This window comes from Eubalaena glacialis, chromosome 12 (assembly GCF_028564815.1).
Source record: "Eubalaena glacialis isolate mEubGla1 chromosome 12, mEubGla1.1.hap2.+ XY, whole genome shotgun sequence".
Lineage (NCBI taxonomy): Eukaryota > Metazoa > Chordata > Mammalia > Artiodactyla > Balaenidae > Eubalaena > Eubalaena glacialis.
The window spans coordinates 61,922,010-61,938,829 of NC_083727.1; the positions used below are offsets into that span (position 1 = coordinate 61,922,010).

The following is a 16,820-nucleotide window of genomic DNA, read 5'->3' on the forward strand; positions in this document are numbered from 1 at the left end:
CACCTATGCTTCATCTATATATCCTTCCCTCCCCGCAGGCCCTGGCACAACTGATCTTTTTACTATCTCCATAGTTTTGCCTTTTCCAGAATGCCATATAGTTGGAGTCATATAGTTATGTACCTTTCAGACTGGCTTCTTTCACTTAGTAATATGCATTTGAGGTTCCTCCATGTCTTTTCATGGCTTGATAGTTCATTTCTTTTTATCACTGAATAATATTCCACTGTATGGAGGTACCATAGTTCATGTAATCAAAAATGAAAGAGGAGATATTATAAATGATACCACAAAATACGAAGGATCATAAGAGACTACTATAAACAATTACACACCAACAAATTGTATAAGCTAGAAGAAATGGATAAATTACTATAAATACAGCCTACAAAGACTGAATTATGAAGAAATAGAATTTGAGCTGACCAATAATGAACAAGGAGATTGAATCAGTAATCAAAAAACTTCCAACAAAGAAAAGCCCAGGACCAAATGGTTTCCCTGGTGAATTCTACCAAACATGTAAGAAAGAATTAATGCCATTTCTTCTCAAACTCTTCCAAAGACCTGAAGAGGAGGGAATACTCCCAAACTCATTTTATGAGGCAATTATGACATCAAAGCCAAATAAGGACACTACAAGAAAAGAAAAATACAGGCCAATATCCCTGATCAATATAGATGCAAGAATCCTAACAAAATATTAGCAAATCAAATTCAACAGAACATTAAAAGGATGACACACCATGATCAAGTGGGATTTATCCCTGAGATGCAAGGATAGTTCACCATATGCAAATTAAACATGATATATACCACATTAACAGAATGAAAGATAAAAAATATATAATCATCTCAATTGATGCAGATAAAGCATTTAACAAAATTCAACATCCTTTCATGACAAAAACTGTCAACATCCTAGAAGAAAACATAGGCAGTAAGCTCCTGGACATCAATCTCGGTGATAATTTTTTAAATTTGACACCAAAAGGAAAGGCAACAAAAGCAAAAATAAATAAGTGGGTCTACATCAAACTCAAAAGCTTCTGCATAGCAAAAGAAACCATCAACAAAATGAAAAAGCAAGATACAGAATGAGAGAAAATATCTGCAATCATATATCTGATGAGGGGTTAACATGCAAACTAAAAAAAGAACTCATACAAGTCAACAACAACAACAACAAAATAATCTGAATTAAAAAATGGGTAGAAGATCTGAATAGACATTTTCCCAAAGAAGACATATAGATGGCCAACAGGTACATGAAAAGGTGTCCAACATCACTAATCAACAGAGAAATGCAAACCGAAACCACAATAAGTCACCTAATACCTGCTAAGATTACTATTATCAAAAAGACAAGAAATAACAAGTGTTGGTGAGGATGCAGAGAAAAGGGACACCTTGTACACTGTTGGTGGGAATGTAAATTGGTACAGACACTATGGAAAACAGTACAGTACATTCCTCAAAAAATTAAAAATAGAATACGATCTAGCAATCCCGTTTTTGGGTGTATATTCGAAGGAAATGAAATCAGGATCTTGAAGAAATATCTGAACTCTCATGTTCATTGCAGCATTATTTACAATAGGCAAGGCATGGAAACAACCTAAATGTCTTTCTACAGATAAATGGATAAAGATGATGTGGTACATATACACCAGGGAATATTATTCACCCATGAGAAAGAAGGAAGTCCTGCCATTTGTGACATGGATAAACCTTCATGGCATAATGCTAAGTGAAATAAATCAGACAGAGAAAGACAAATACTATATGATCTCACTTACCTTGGGTTGGCCAAAAAGTTCGTTCGGGTTTTTCCGTAACATCTTACTGAGAAACCTGAACGAACTTTTTGGCCAACCCATAAGAGGAATCTTAAAAATTCAAAATCATAGAAACCAATCATAGAATGTTGGTTGCCAGGGGCTGAGGACTCGGGGGGAATGAGATATTGACCAAATGGTATAAACTTCCAGTTATAAGATGAATAAGTTCTGGGGATCTAATGTACAACATGGTGACTACAGTTAACCCACACTTTACTGTAGACTTAAAAGCTGCTAAGAGAGTAGATCTTAATAGTTATCACACGCACACAATAAGGTAACTATGTGAAGTGATGGATGTGTTAGCCTTATTGTGGCAACCATTTCACAATGTATAGGTGTATCAAATCATCACAGTTATATACTTTAAACTTATACAATGTTATATGACCACATCTCAATAAAGCTGGATAAAAAATAAAAATAAAAATGGAATGGTGTATGTATCTACACTGTTATTATCTGTATCATTGCTCTTCAAAGTAGGCTGTCTTCAAATTGCTTCTTATCCATCAGACACAAGGTATAAAATCCCTGCCAGAATACAAACTCACTACTTGCTTCTTGAGAAAGGCTTCCTGTGAAAAACTGGCAGCTGAACTAACACAGTATTTCATGATGTAGCTGATTAACATTCAGCAGATTATTAGCATGGATAGTTAACAAGCATTTCACAGACTGGCACTGGTCCATGGACCTCGAGTAACACTGATCAATATTTTTATACATCACCCCTTAGATTTTGGCTTCCTTTCCCACACTACTGAGACCAACTTCTTCAACAACAGTGAATTTTTTTGCATTCTCCTTGATCTTCTGCAGAAAATGCTGATCTCTTGAAACCCTTTAATTTTGGCACTTTGATTAAAATGTACATGGTAGTTATATATCTTTGACTTTTCCTTTTTTGTCCCCTTGGCCATCTTTTCATTCTCTTTCTGCCACCTGACTAAAGGCATCCTTTAGGTCCTAACCACAGACATTTTTTTCTGCTCTCTCTTTTTCCTCTTGATGTGCAATCTCATATGTTCCCAAGATCTGTCTCAACCTTTACCTCCTGTGCAGAAGCTGAGTGTTGATGTTTTCTGTACCCCTTGCAACATCAAGCACAAACTTTTTTGCATATAGTAGATGCTCAGTAAATATCTATGGAATTGAGAAAGTAGTGAATTATGTGCATCATTTGGCATTATTGTCAGCTATAGAGTTAATCTGTTCTTACCACATTAAGAAGTAATAAAGAAGCACATTGATTTGTGAAGTGGTAATAGTTACTGTGTTAAAAATATTAAATAAAATTAAATATTAAATACTAAGTAAAACCTAAGAAAATTAAAATGGAAACGTTTAAAAATATGAAAAATAAAAAATGTTAAAGGTTAGTTATTTCATAGTCGCATACAGTGAATTAAATTTATCATCAGAAAAAGAATATGACAGGGATAAAATGGTCCTAATATTGGATTTTTACCTTCTCCTATTGCCAGGAGTTCTGAATTCCAAAATTCAATCAAATGTAGTGAAAATAGATAACTACAACCTGAAAATAAATTATTTCCTTGATGGTTTTGCTATCAAAACTCAAACAAAAAAGGAAATGTACATTTTAAAAGCATCATATATCTGAATCACTTTCCGGTATTCTTCGTAATCTGCCCAGTAGAATCTGCCCATTAGTCTTTTAAACTTCCTTAAGAGTTCTGCCCCCACCCCGCAGGTTCTTGACAATAGCTTCAATACGGGTAAAACCTCAGCCTTTAGCCGTAGTTTTTCATTCCTAACAGACATTGCTCTACTTTTTAATTATTTCTATAAACAGATATGATAACATTGAATGTTAAAACAAGTATTCATTTGATGGAAAACAATAATCAGTTTACCATATAATGCATAAGTCAAATGCACTATGAAAATGATACTCTGGTGCCTCCGTGATTGATACACAAAATGCAGAAGTTGGGGAAAGGAAAGAACACAGCAGTGTGCAAATTTGCAAGAATTAACAAGGCTGCTGTTTCAGCATAAACACCCAATAACCACAGAACTCAGTAGTACTTATTTGGCCTCAAGCAAAGTAATTAATCACAGGACAGGTCAGTGTAAAACTGACTATGGAAAATCTTGAACATCATGGGATTTAATTTTAGTGGTATTCAGGCACCAATTTAAATAACTGTAGAGTAATGCTTTGCTTTTTTAGGACAGTAGTAGATATTTCTTATCCTTACAGTAACCATCAAAAAGGTAAACTAAAAATAATTACTATATGTACTGAAGCATTTGAGGGTTATTTTACTATTATTTTTATTCATTTTTTTTCTGAAAAGGAGGTTAGTTTTGAATCACTCCCAGCTAATGTTTAATTTTTGAGGACGGCACTAATCAGCTTGTGACAACAGTCCTATGGATCAAAAGAGTGAATCCTCATTACAGCATCAAGCCCAGCAACTGCTCAGAAGGTTCCCAGAAGAAAGCGGTGGCAGGGGTGACTGAACAAAAGACAAAAACGGACTATTCAAAGTCCTTTAATATTTACATAGATAGCATTTGACAGTATTTCATGTACATTTATTTTTATCCTTAATTTTATTTGTTTAAGCAAAAAGATAGTTTATTGGAAGCATATTGGGAGCTCACAAAATCAATGAAGGCTCAGGAACAGGCAGGGAAAAAAGGCAGGAGGCTGCAGGCTTGGCGGCAAACAATGACTGTCAATGGTATGTTGCTGTTTATCCTCAATGTGATGAACACAGTATGTCTTATATATGATTTCTGAACATCAGAAATGTTCACGAAGAGTCTCTAAAACCACCAAATAAGAGACAGCCTGAACCCAACAATGATCTCACTTATATGTTTACTGTCAGCAGTGCTACTACCTTCAAGTCTTTATAAGAAACCTGCTTAAGAAATAAGATGAACTAATGTGTAAAACAGACAGTACATGTAATGGGTGTTCTGAGGGAGAGCATTCTGAGGAGGAGATTGGGGAGGCCCCACCCCTGTGACCCAGCAGGAAATTGTTCCAGCCAGATGCAGCGGGGGAGAATGAATACTGAGGGTTTGCAGTGGGGCGCCAGGCACTGCAGTTGGCGCCGGGGATGCAAGGACCAGAAAAGAAAAAAAGGCACTGGCTCCGCCCCTCAAGGGGAACTTAAAGTCCTCGCACTCAGCCTTCCGCACTTGCTCCCTCGATGGTACAGATTCCTTCAAAATGCCTTGCGGCTGCCCTTTTCCCAGCTCCATCCTCACCTCCGGTCTGCAGTGAGTGTGAGCACCCGCTTGCGCCCACCAGCCAGGCGCTCACTCATTCTTAGGTCCTTCCTCTCCCTCACCATCCACGCAGCGCCCTGTGTATTCTACCTGCTACCACCCGCCCAACCTCCCTCCCCCTCACCACTCCTCACACACATCCTGCCTCTCCAGCCTCAGGTCAGGCCTCCAGCAGCTCTTACTTCACTGCTTCCATGCCCCTAATGTGAATTATTTAACATCAAGTCTCCATTTCTTTATTTTTAAAACGGAGATGATGATGGTGATACTTAATAATAATACCATCCATCTTACAGATTTCTTTAGAAAATGAAATGAACTGATACACATAGAGCACTTAGAGTAAGTGTCTGTAGCACAGTAAATACTCAATTCGTGGTAGTTATTATTGATTGAGAGTGCCAGAGAGGAAGAGGGATAAAAACAAGGTTCAAGACCTCCGACACCACCCAAACTGTTAATATAATTACACTACACTATTGTTATTTGTTCACTTGTCTGTATCTCCTACCAGACTATAAATTCATTCTGCATCTAGAAAATAGTAGGTATGTAACAAATGCTTATTGAATTTTAAAAAAACATTTATTTGTAATTATATATTATATACTTATTTAATAGCCTTTAATGCCATTTTAATCAAATAGTGACTGGAGAGTATGATTATAAAAATACAGGGAACACAGATTTTTTTTTTATTATCATGGGCTTTATCCTCTTTTCTCAAAACTAAAAATTACATAGGCAGAGCACACTCAGGCTCTAGTGGAAAGTGATGGTCAAATATTTACTCTCCAAAATGTCATATTTGAATCACTTTGCCATCACATATGCAAAGCTATGTGAGACAGTCAAGACATCTGCTTCCTTGGTCAGAAAGTGCAGGCATTCATGGAGATTGAAGCTGGAGATAGCAAATGGTAAACAACAGCCTCCAGAAGCTACAGGGTGGCCCACTGCCCAGGGCTGCCACAGGGAAGAGGGTAAGAGGCTGACTCATCCCATTTCTCACATACACTCCAGATCATAAGGCCTCTAATTCCTCCTGCTACCTCTGGTTTAATACTTCCTCATTCAATTCTGTTCAACAGTACTTTGATGGACTTCACTAGTCCTCAGCTAGTCATTCACTTTCAGAGAAGTCACTGGTGAAAGGGACTGCAACACATGACACATCTTCAATTCCTTTTTTTTTTTATACAGCAGGTTCTTATTAGTCATCAATTTTATACACATCAGTGTATACATGTCAATCTTCAATTCCTTTTTAAAAAAAGTTTCCAGCTTTATTGAGATATAATTGACACATCACACTGTGTAAGTTTAAGGTATACAATGTGATGACTTGATACACATATATATTGTGAAATGATTACCACAATAAGGTTAGTTAACACATCCGTCACTTTACACAGTTATCTTTTCTTGTGTGTATGTACTAAGAACTTCTAAGAGCTACTCTTTTAGAAACTTTCAAGTCTACAATACAGTATTATTAACTACAGTCACCCTGCTGCACACTAGATTCCCTAGAACTTTCTCATCTTATAACTGGAAGTTTGTGCCCTTTACCAACAACTCCCCATTTCAACTACTCCCCAGCCCCTGGCAACCACCATTCTATTCTCTGTTTCTGTAAGTAAGATCATACAATATTTGTCTTTCTCTGTCTGACTTATTTCACTTAGCATAACGTTCTCATGGTTCATCCATGTTGTTGCAGATGGCAGGATCTCCTTCTTTCTCATGGGTAAATAATATTCCGTTATACACACACACACACACACATACACACACACACACACACCACATATTCTTTATCCATTCATCCATGGACAGACACTTGGGTTGTTTCCATATCTCAGCTATTATGAATACTGCTGCAATGAGCATGGGAGTGCAGATGTCTCTTTAAGATCCTGATTTCATTTCCTTTTTCATATGCCCAGATTTGGGATTTCTGGATCATACGGTACTTCTATTTTTAATTTTTTGAGAAACCATAATGTTTTCCATAGTGGCTGCACCAATTCACATTCCCATCAACAGTGTATAAGGGTTCCCTTTTCTCTGCATCCTCACTGACATTTTTTATCTCTTGTCTTGGTAACAGCCATCCTAGTAGGTGTGAGGTGATTTCTCATTGTGGTTTTCCCTGATAGTAATGTTGGGCATGTACCTGTTCATGCCCATACGCCTGTTGGCCAGTTGTATATCTTCTTTGGAAAAATGTCTGTTCATATCCTTTGCCTATTTTTTAATCACAGTATTTGGGTTTTTGCTATTAAGTTTTATGAGCTCCTTACATACTTTGGATATTAATTCATTATCAGATATATGGTTTGCAAATATCTTCTCCTATTCTGTAGGTTGCCCTTTCATTTTGTTGATCTTTAATTCCGTGAGTGAGACAAGCTACAATTATAACGCTTCAGAAAAGAGGGACCTTGCATATGAATTTAGAGAGGTGGCAGAGGGTGGGCAGGATAAGGCTTTGTGAAGGACTTCACACTTGTTGGCTGTGATAAACCTTGGAAGATGGACAAGGTAGACAAAGAGGTGAGTAGGAGGTTAAGGTAGAAGGAATGGTCATTAGCAAGGCTGAGAGGTGGAAAGGCCCTCAGGTGGAATAGAGTGTTTGGAGAATAGTTATGGCTGCAAGATCAAATGAACAGATGGGGGAACACAGATGAGGATGAATGATAATGACACAGCATGAAGGCACACTCCGGGGGTCTGGCAGAAAGGCCTTGAGGAGCTCTGGGGGACCTGAGCAGGGGAGCGAAAGTTCACCACACAGTTATCTGCACGATGGTTTGTCAAGGGACAACCAGAGGAGGAGAAAGTTAAGTGGCTACTAGAATGTTCTAAGCAAGAAGGAAGGGGGTGTCAGATTCAGAAAATAACAAGATGGGAAAGGACGAATCCAAAACGCTATTCTGACCCATCAAAAGGTGAGGGAGTCTACAACCAGGTGAGCCTAGAGATGAGCAGTTTTCTTTTCCCACAAAGGGCCAGACAGAGCATGACCAGGGATCCCAAGTTAGCCCAAGGAGAGAGACAGATAATGTTTACTGAAGGTGTGATGTGTATCAGATATAGCACTTAGTGCATTATGTACCTTATCTCATTCTAATCTCTGAATTGACCTATTCTGAGAGTTATGCTCTATGATCACCAATTTACAGGTAAAAAAACATAGGTTTACAGAAGTCAAAGGACTAGCCTATGCTCGAAGAAGAAATAGTGAAGAGGGTGAATAACCCAACAGATATTAATTAGAATAGCATCCACTATTTGTCAGGGACTGTGGGAAACAATGGCAAACAGGGAGATATGGTCCCTCCCACTGTATTCAAACTCAGATCTGACGCTTAGCTCTTCCCTTTCTTCCTTCCACCACCGCTTTACTCTTATAAAAGAAGCCCCTGGTCTAACACAGTTATAGCTTTTGACTAATGCCATGTTGTGCTGATATTAAGCCTAAATTTAATTTTTTTTTAAAAAATCATTATTATTTGGCTGAAGAATGTGTTTTAACCCTTTCATTTAAAATGCTGACGATCACAGGAATCCACAGTACTTTGTGCTCCACTGTTCGTTATTCATATTTTAAGCAAGAAAAGCTGAAACCATCTCTCAGATCAATGTAAAGGAACAGTTTACCCCAGAACTTGGGACTTCTCCTCACTCTTGCCATCCACGATTATTTTAGCTTCAAAATAATCTGCCAGATATCAGAATACAGAGTACAAAAATCTATTTAGGTCAGACTACCTAATTAATTTGAACAGATCACACTAGAAAGAAAAATCCATGAATAATTTGCATATTTTATATGCAGGATGTTAAAAATTGAAATACACATGGAATTCTCTGAGAATTAGAAAACATTTCTTCATTCACTTAATAAATATTTATTGAATACTTACTAAGCCTGAGGCAACATTATAAGTGTTGTGAGAGATACAGAGATTACTCAGACAGGATACTGTTTCTAGGTGTTTCAGTGTGGTAGAGTGTAAGACACAAGGAAGACAGACATAATTCTAGTTTAAGGCATGGGTCTCTTGCACTTCTGCATGTATTATGAGTGAGGCACTGACTGTCCTTGTTCTGAACTCTCATTTCAGGGATGTTTCTATAGCAAATGGCCTTCGACGACAGAGTGATATCTCCCTTCAGAGCAAAGAGCAGTTCTGTTTACTCAGAGATAGAATGTTTCTTTGCAGAGCAAAGGGCAGGCATGCTTACTGTCCAGTATAATAATGTTTTCTTCCAGAGCAAAGGACAGACGTGTTTCCTACGCATTATAAAAGATTCAGGTTCCCTAAGCTCAATGATCCTCAATGATCCAACCCACTTTGTGTGACTTAAGAGTTTCATGTCTTCTAGCAGCATCTCTGAACCAGTGATAGACTAACTTGCTGGTTTCCAACTTGGATAAATCACAAATCTTTGACAGTTCTTGACAGTGGTAGGTTACAAAAATGGCAACAAATTCTTCCCCTGCCTGCATCCATGCCCTTTGGTATCCTCACTGACACTGACTCAGCCTGGCCACATGACTTGCTTGACCAATGGGACATTAGTAAACAGGACACAAACAGGAGCTTGAAAAGCACCTGTGCATTGAAGTTAGCCCTCTTGCTGTTTTTAGAAGTTAGCTGTCATGTGAAAAAGCCCAGGCTAGCCTGTTTGTGAGAAATACATGCCCAGTGTCTCCTACAACTCCAGCCATAAGCCTACCAATCACCAGACAGGTAAACAAAGCCAACTCAGATCATCCAGTCTTCAGGCAACTCTCCAGTTAACCGCTGATGTAAGAATGAATCCAGCATAGATCAGAGAAACTGGCAGACCAGAGGAACTATCCAACTTCTAAGTTTTGGGGTGGTTTGTTATGACAAAAGCTAACAAAAGATACAGGGTATACGGCAAAAACAACGTCCAGTATAGTGACTATATTACAAGCTCCATAGGGTTCAGTCTACGTCTGGTTAAATATTATAACTCCAGCACTTATCACAATGCCTAGAAAAGAGTTAAGTGCCAAGAGTTCCAACTTTGTCTTGGTTTCTCCATCTGAACAATCAATACACAAGTCACTGAAATTTCACCTCACAAGCAGGTCATGAGATTGAAGGGACTGCGTATGAATCCAGCAGGGCACATGGTTAAGTGGAAAAAGCATAACTTGCTACTCAAGGAGACAGGTGCTCTGGTGTGTGAAAATCAGCTCTCCTACTTAATATCTGGCAGTCCTTGGGCAAGTTATTTAAACATATTGCACTTTAGTTTCCTTATCTACAGAATGGGAATAATAAAGCTTTCTTCACAGGCTTTATAACATCAGTATTTTAAAGGAGGCACTCTGTGCATGACCTATCAGAGTATGAGGGGCATTGTGGTAAAAGAGGTAAATAGCTTGGAATAGCTGCAAACATCGTTAAATGCCAGCAGCAAGTAAAATACTCTTCAGTGCTCACATGTATGCATTCACTTGCACATTCTCTCTCTCATATACACACATGCACAAAATCAAACCCCAAATTAAATTCAAAATCCAACCCACAGAGACCTAGGAGGAGAGAAGCCAAGCACCAAGAGATCTATATTATGGTCCACAAGAAGAAAAAACTCGTATTTTATAATGTGCATGTGTTATATATAACAACCCAAAGTATGTTGTTTCAAAAGCCCTCCAAATAATATAAGCTTTCTGGAAGATTAATCCCTGACAATGTGAGAGTGTATAAAATGTACATTATATTAATGAAACTAGAAGGTCACTTTACAGATACTCCACTTCATTTCTGCAGTTTAGAATTACGTAAATCTCTACTTTTAATTTTAGATAGATATTTTAAGTAATTACCTCTTTATCTTCTACATTACCAGGTTTCATCACATTTAAAACTTTTTTTAATCTTTCTTTTACGATTTTGGCATCTTTGAAGAGTTAAAATTCTCTTTAACTGCTAGTCAGCAATTGAGTACAGTTGATATTGTCTCTTAAACATCAAAATACCAGGTTACTATTGAAAATTTCCAAATCGAACCAAAAAATTGCCCCAGGCTGGATTTGGTTTCTGTATCATTTGAGACTTTGGTAAGAAAAAGTTTTTTAATTCACAATTAAATTTATATTCTAATTTATATAGAGATTGTATACTATTATGTTTTGAAATTCTTACCTAATCACTAGTTAACTGAAATAACATTGAAAAAAATTAAATAAGAATTAAATCATGTATATTCATAAATTAACTTCAAAAAAATCTGGTTATTAATTGTCACAATTTTCTTTCTTATATCCGTATAAGGGGTAGAATGGAATGCTGGTTAAGACTCAGACATGGATTTCAATTGTAGATCTGCCACTTCGGAACTGTGTGACTTATTACTTAACCTCTGAGTTACCTCAAATTACCTAATCTTTGAGATTCAGTTTCCTTACATGTAAAATGGTGATTTTTATAGCATATGCATGTGTTTATAAAATGTATTACTGTGAGGATTAAATGAGATATGTATATAAAGTCCTTTGTCCATGACCTGAATCATAGGAAATACTAAATTAAATTAAATTTAGCGAAAACCATACTATACACTCACCTTCAAAAAACAACAATAACAACAAACACATCATCACATATCATTAGCCACTGGAAATCAAACTCCAAAGTTCTACTTAACAGGACAACGTCTTCAGCTAAACAGGCACGCGCGTGTCAACCATAAATATCCTTTAGGTCAATTCCATCTCTGTCCCTGGAGCAGAGACTTGGAAAGCTCTAAGGCGAGAACATCCATAGAAAATAAAAAATCAGAGACACTACATATATTTAGAGACCTTTTAAGAAATAAATTGTCTTACAGATTGTCCTTCTGATCATGAATCCAGAAACATCCTGTCCTCAGCCTGCACCCCCATTATGGTGCACTACAATGCCACACTGTCTTTTGGTGGTAGAGTGTCGAACGCTCCTCAGCTCAGATGCGAAGGAGAGGTCTGCTCTCCACTGGAGAGACATCCAGGTGTCCAGCCCAGGGAGGATCCCAACGGGGCCCCAATCTCAGTCTGACCAGGAAAACCCCCCAACATTCACAACTCTGGGGACGACTATCTAATTGGCTGATGATTGTGTGACAGTTCAGGAAAACTGTCATCCTCTGTTTATTAATATCTTAAGAGAAACAAATAAACAAACAAACTACCTTGACTTACCCGGAAATAGTCGCTGCAGGCTGCTAGGACTGCCTTGTGAGCGTGGAATTTCTGTTCCTCAGCAATCAGGGTGACATCGCAGAGGATGCCGTCACTCCTCTGCTGATTCAGTGCTGCCAGGATGCTATCAGTGTGAGATTCTGAGTGGCAGAGCCTCTGGCCTGTCAGCATTTCTTGAATACTGCGAGGAGGAGAGCGAGGAGAGCAATCCAGTGAATGTTGTTCCTCTCATCAGCCCAGCTGCCCCCAGGCTCCCCTCCCTCCTTCAAGAGCAACTCAGGGAGTGTGGATTCCAGTGCCTATAGTGGTGTGACCTTCCTAGTCCCCACTGTCTTTTCCTCCACCACCCTCTTGCTTTCTTTTTCTCTAATTCTCTCTTTTCCTCCCCCCCAACAGGATCTCTTTCTCTTTCCTACTGGTCCCTCTCTTTGAGAATTTGTGTTTGTTGTGTGTCCATCTGTGTCTGTGTATTGGCCCATGTCTGCAGGCCTGTGAGACTCTGCTTCTGGGCCCCTGTCCCCTCAGTATGTATACATCTCTGAGTGCAAAGCTTTTTCTGGATGTGTGTCTGGATGTGTGTACATATGTGTGCAAATCCTTCCACTCTGGGACCCCCTTCCCTAGCTCTCTGATTCCTTTTCTAGCTTTGTACCACCTGTGTGGAGTTAGCACAAGCTCAGAACTTGCCATGCACTGATCCAGCACAGAACCCAATGCATGGCTCACCAGAAACACAAGAAGCTACTCGGTCTCCCCACAAGACACAATACTCCGTTAATATATAAAATGAAACTGAGCAAATGTTAGTTAGGGGAAAAAAAGGCTACCAGTGACCATTTCATGTAAAAGGCCATTAATTAAACCATAGTGGCTTATTATTAAACTTAGGAAATTATGCACCACCAGGAGAACATCAAAAGAAATGCCATTGTAAAGAAAAAATTTAAGGCTGAAAGTAAAATATATCTATCTTAATAGCCTGCAACATCTTGTGTGATCATCATATTAGACTTATGAATGACTATGCAATCTATTTTCTGCTCTATTTTGTGAAATTACTAAACTTACCCATTGTGAAACTTATCCCTTCACACCCTACCCCAACCTAAAATATTCATCCCATATCCTTTCAAAACTCCTGGGTGAAACCCCAGATCTTCCTATAATAATGTAGAAGTAATGCTATAAATACCAAATGCAAACGGAATTTGTAGATAGTTATGAACAATTCCAACTTAGATACATGAAAATCTCCACGGCACTCTAGAATCTCAGAACCGACACTGGACTGAGATGAGTGAGCTGCACCAGTTGTAAGTTACTCCCAGAATGAGAGCAAGGGCCATCAAGCTCTATTTCTGGCCTGCGACTCTTCCTGACACCGAGTAAAGGTGCCATAAGGATGAACGAGCACTGTCTCTCCCATCCTGATAACTCAACATCCAGTGCCTCCCTCTGAATGTGAAAGAGCCTCTCAAGAGAGCCAGGGAGTCGCCACCAGCCGAGCCTGCATGTTCGTGCCACCAGGTGGCTGGTAAATTACGGCTCAGCATAAATCACCTTAAAGTAAACCAAATGCTTCCCGCGAAATGCCAGAGTGCAGCCAGTAAGCTTTATCGGACATTTTTGACTGGGGAGCCTCAAAAATGTCAGAACTATTGAAAGAAAAAATAAATTTGACAGGAGATGATGATATAGTAAGTTCTCGTGGGAAGGTGGGAGGATTATTTTCAGTTGAAATGCAGCAGTGAGTTTTGAAATGGTTACTGTCATCGAATATTCATCTAGCGGCTCTAGCTACAGGCAGACTTTTCAAGTCAGTAATTGAAAACCACACTCAGAAGCATAAATAACACTTACACAAATTGCTATGCAAAGGCTAGAACGGAGATCAATTAGCATAGCTCAAAGAAATGAGGGAATAGAATAGTAATAGAAATATTATCTCAGCTAAGTAAGCTTTAGGATAGTCTTTGAAAAATCCTTCCTAAAAGGATGACATTTTTATATATTTTACAAACACAAAGCCCTTACTGTGTTCCATGAATTATTCTTAGTGATATACAGTTATCAATTCATTTAATCTTCATAACAACATTATGAGGCAGGTACTAATATCTCCATTTCACAGATAAGAAACCTGATGGTCCAAGATTAGGCATTTTGAGAACCTATTACCATGAACATAATAATGTAATTTGTCCTCCTGCTTAAAATATAAAAGAAACAGAGACTTCCCTGGCGGCCCAGCGGTTAAGACTCTACACTTCCAGTGCAGGGGGCACGGATTCGATCCCTGGTCAGGGAACTAAGATCCCACATGCCGCGTGGCCAAAAAAATTTAAAACATAAAAAATAAAAAATAAATAAAAGAAACAAACAAAACCTGAAACAAAACCAAAAAATGATAATCTGTAAAGAAGATCTCAAAAATCTATGCTGGGGGAGAAAAAATCACAAAGTCCATATTAATTCTATATTTAGATTGTGCATAGTTAATCTCAAAATCAAAGTTACCTTTGAAAAATAATACACATAATATAACATGAGATACTGATAGGAAATGTTTGAAATCATGCTTCAAAAACATTTATCTTTGCACTGACTAAGATAAGCTTGGGGAGAGAAAATAGATCTTACTTATACATTTATTTAAAACTCTCATAACTTTTCTCCCTTTTAATATCACCTTACATGCTACATAAATGTATTTTGAAATTTCATTTGTAGTGGAACAGAAGAATACATTAAAATAATTGCCTTATAATGTTTCCTTACTCATTTTCCAAATATAGAGCCACAATTCATGTCCTTATTATTAAGACTGAATCAGTATTTGCATTTCAGATATCTATAGACAGCGAATAAATCTTGCCAGGGAAAGAACAGCTGTAAACTGAAATTTGGCAAAGAATAAAGGGCTCAGCTCTGAAACAATTGTGATGCTGCACAATTTCACAGGATCATTCAGTTGGGCTTGAAATATTCAAGCTTAAAGAAAACAGCATGCTAAATATTTAAGGCAACACTTGGCACAAGATTCCAAATATTTTGGAACCAATATGTTAGGACTCCTTAAAAGCAGAAACAAATACTCCAACATTTGGCAAGGAATAAAGGCTTATTAATCAACAGGTCATTATTGTATTCTGAAACTTCCCACTCAACTCTCAGATGTAAATCTGCAAAACACCTCAACCCTGTAAGTGTTAAGGCACAAGTGGTCACAGAACACAGCTGGAAAGCCATAGGTCCATGTGATAAAGCCAATAATTATAAACCAGGGAGGAGGTGATTCAAAGACTATCATGAACCATGTCTAAATTAGAATGGGAAGCAGACACATCCTTGCATATGGCTCCCTTGGCATCAAAATTATACAAATTAGCAATCTAAACCTCCCACCTTAGAGCAATGTCCCTCCATTATTTGGGAAACGAAGAAGAAAGGAAAAGTATATTCCTAAAACTTCCTAAATTACCAAGAAAACAAACAAACAAAAAACCCCATAAAACAGGAGTCACATTTCCCGAGGGTATACAGATTTGTGTGTCATCCTAATATTGGGAAAGGTCTTCCATGGAAGCAATATTGCCACCTCAAAATTCACAAGTGGGTGCAAGAGGGTGACCTGGCTTCCTCAAGGCAACCCCAATACCCTTTCCTCTGTGGAATTCTTTAGAACTGCACTGTCCAATATAATAGCCACTAGCTACATGTGGCTATTGTGAACTTAAAATGCGCGTAGTCCAAATTGAGATGTGCTGTAAGTGGAAAATGTACGCTGGATGTCAAGGACGTAGTGTGAAATAAAAGAATGCAAAAACATCTCATTAATATTCTTCTATTGATTACATGTTGAAATGATAATATTTGGGGTATACTGGGTTAAATAAAATATATTGTTAAAATTCATTTTACCTCTTTCTTTTTACTTTTTAAAAAATGTGTCTCCTTGAAAAGTTTAAATTATATATATACTTCGCACTATGGTTCTACGGGACAGTCTAAAAGTTCCCTGGGGATGTGTCCCTCATTTCTTTCCATCTGAACTCTAGAAGGGCTTCAGGTACCCCATCAGGTTGCCAATGAGCCTGGTTGTTCCTGAATCTCACAGGACCCAGCTTCTGCCAGGTACAACATGGGAAGCCCCAGACTCCTTGAGCAAGAAATCGCTTTTTAGTGATGCCACGGAGCAACCATCTGATTGGCCAAACGTCAGCATACAGTAACAGGGAGATAAATAAATGAGGTCTCAAGGACAGGACTATTCATGACTTCAAATCTTTAATTTTCATTCTGGAATTGATGGTAAAAACTAAAAAATCAAATGCACAGCATGATGTTCATAACATGGTACAGCTCACTCACAGTGAAGCACTGTGTTACTGCAAATCACTATTCCAAGTACATAGTGAAGATTTTTGATCACAGAAATCTCTCAGATTCTCATTTTTTATAGCATAAATTTTGAC

The 16,820-nt window shown here is 38.0% G+C and overlaps 1 protein-coding gene across 1 annotated transcript in view; it reads right to left on the reverse strand.

Moving 5' to 3' along the window:
• The window catches only part of KLHL32 (kelch like family member 32), a 237,904-nt gene that overhangs the window by 173,765 nt on the left and 47,319 nt on the right, over positions 1–16,820 (reverse strand). Inside the window, exon 3 of the mRNA XM_061207178.1 lies at positions 12,346–12,526. Coding sequence (XP_061063161.1) covers positions 12,346–12,526 — 181 coding nt within the window. The remainder of the gene's footprint in view (positions 1–12,345; positions 12,527–16,820) is intronic.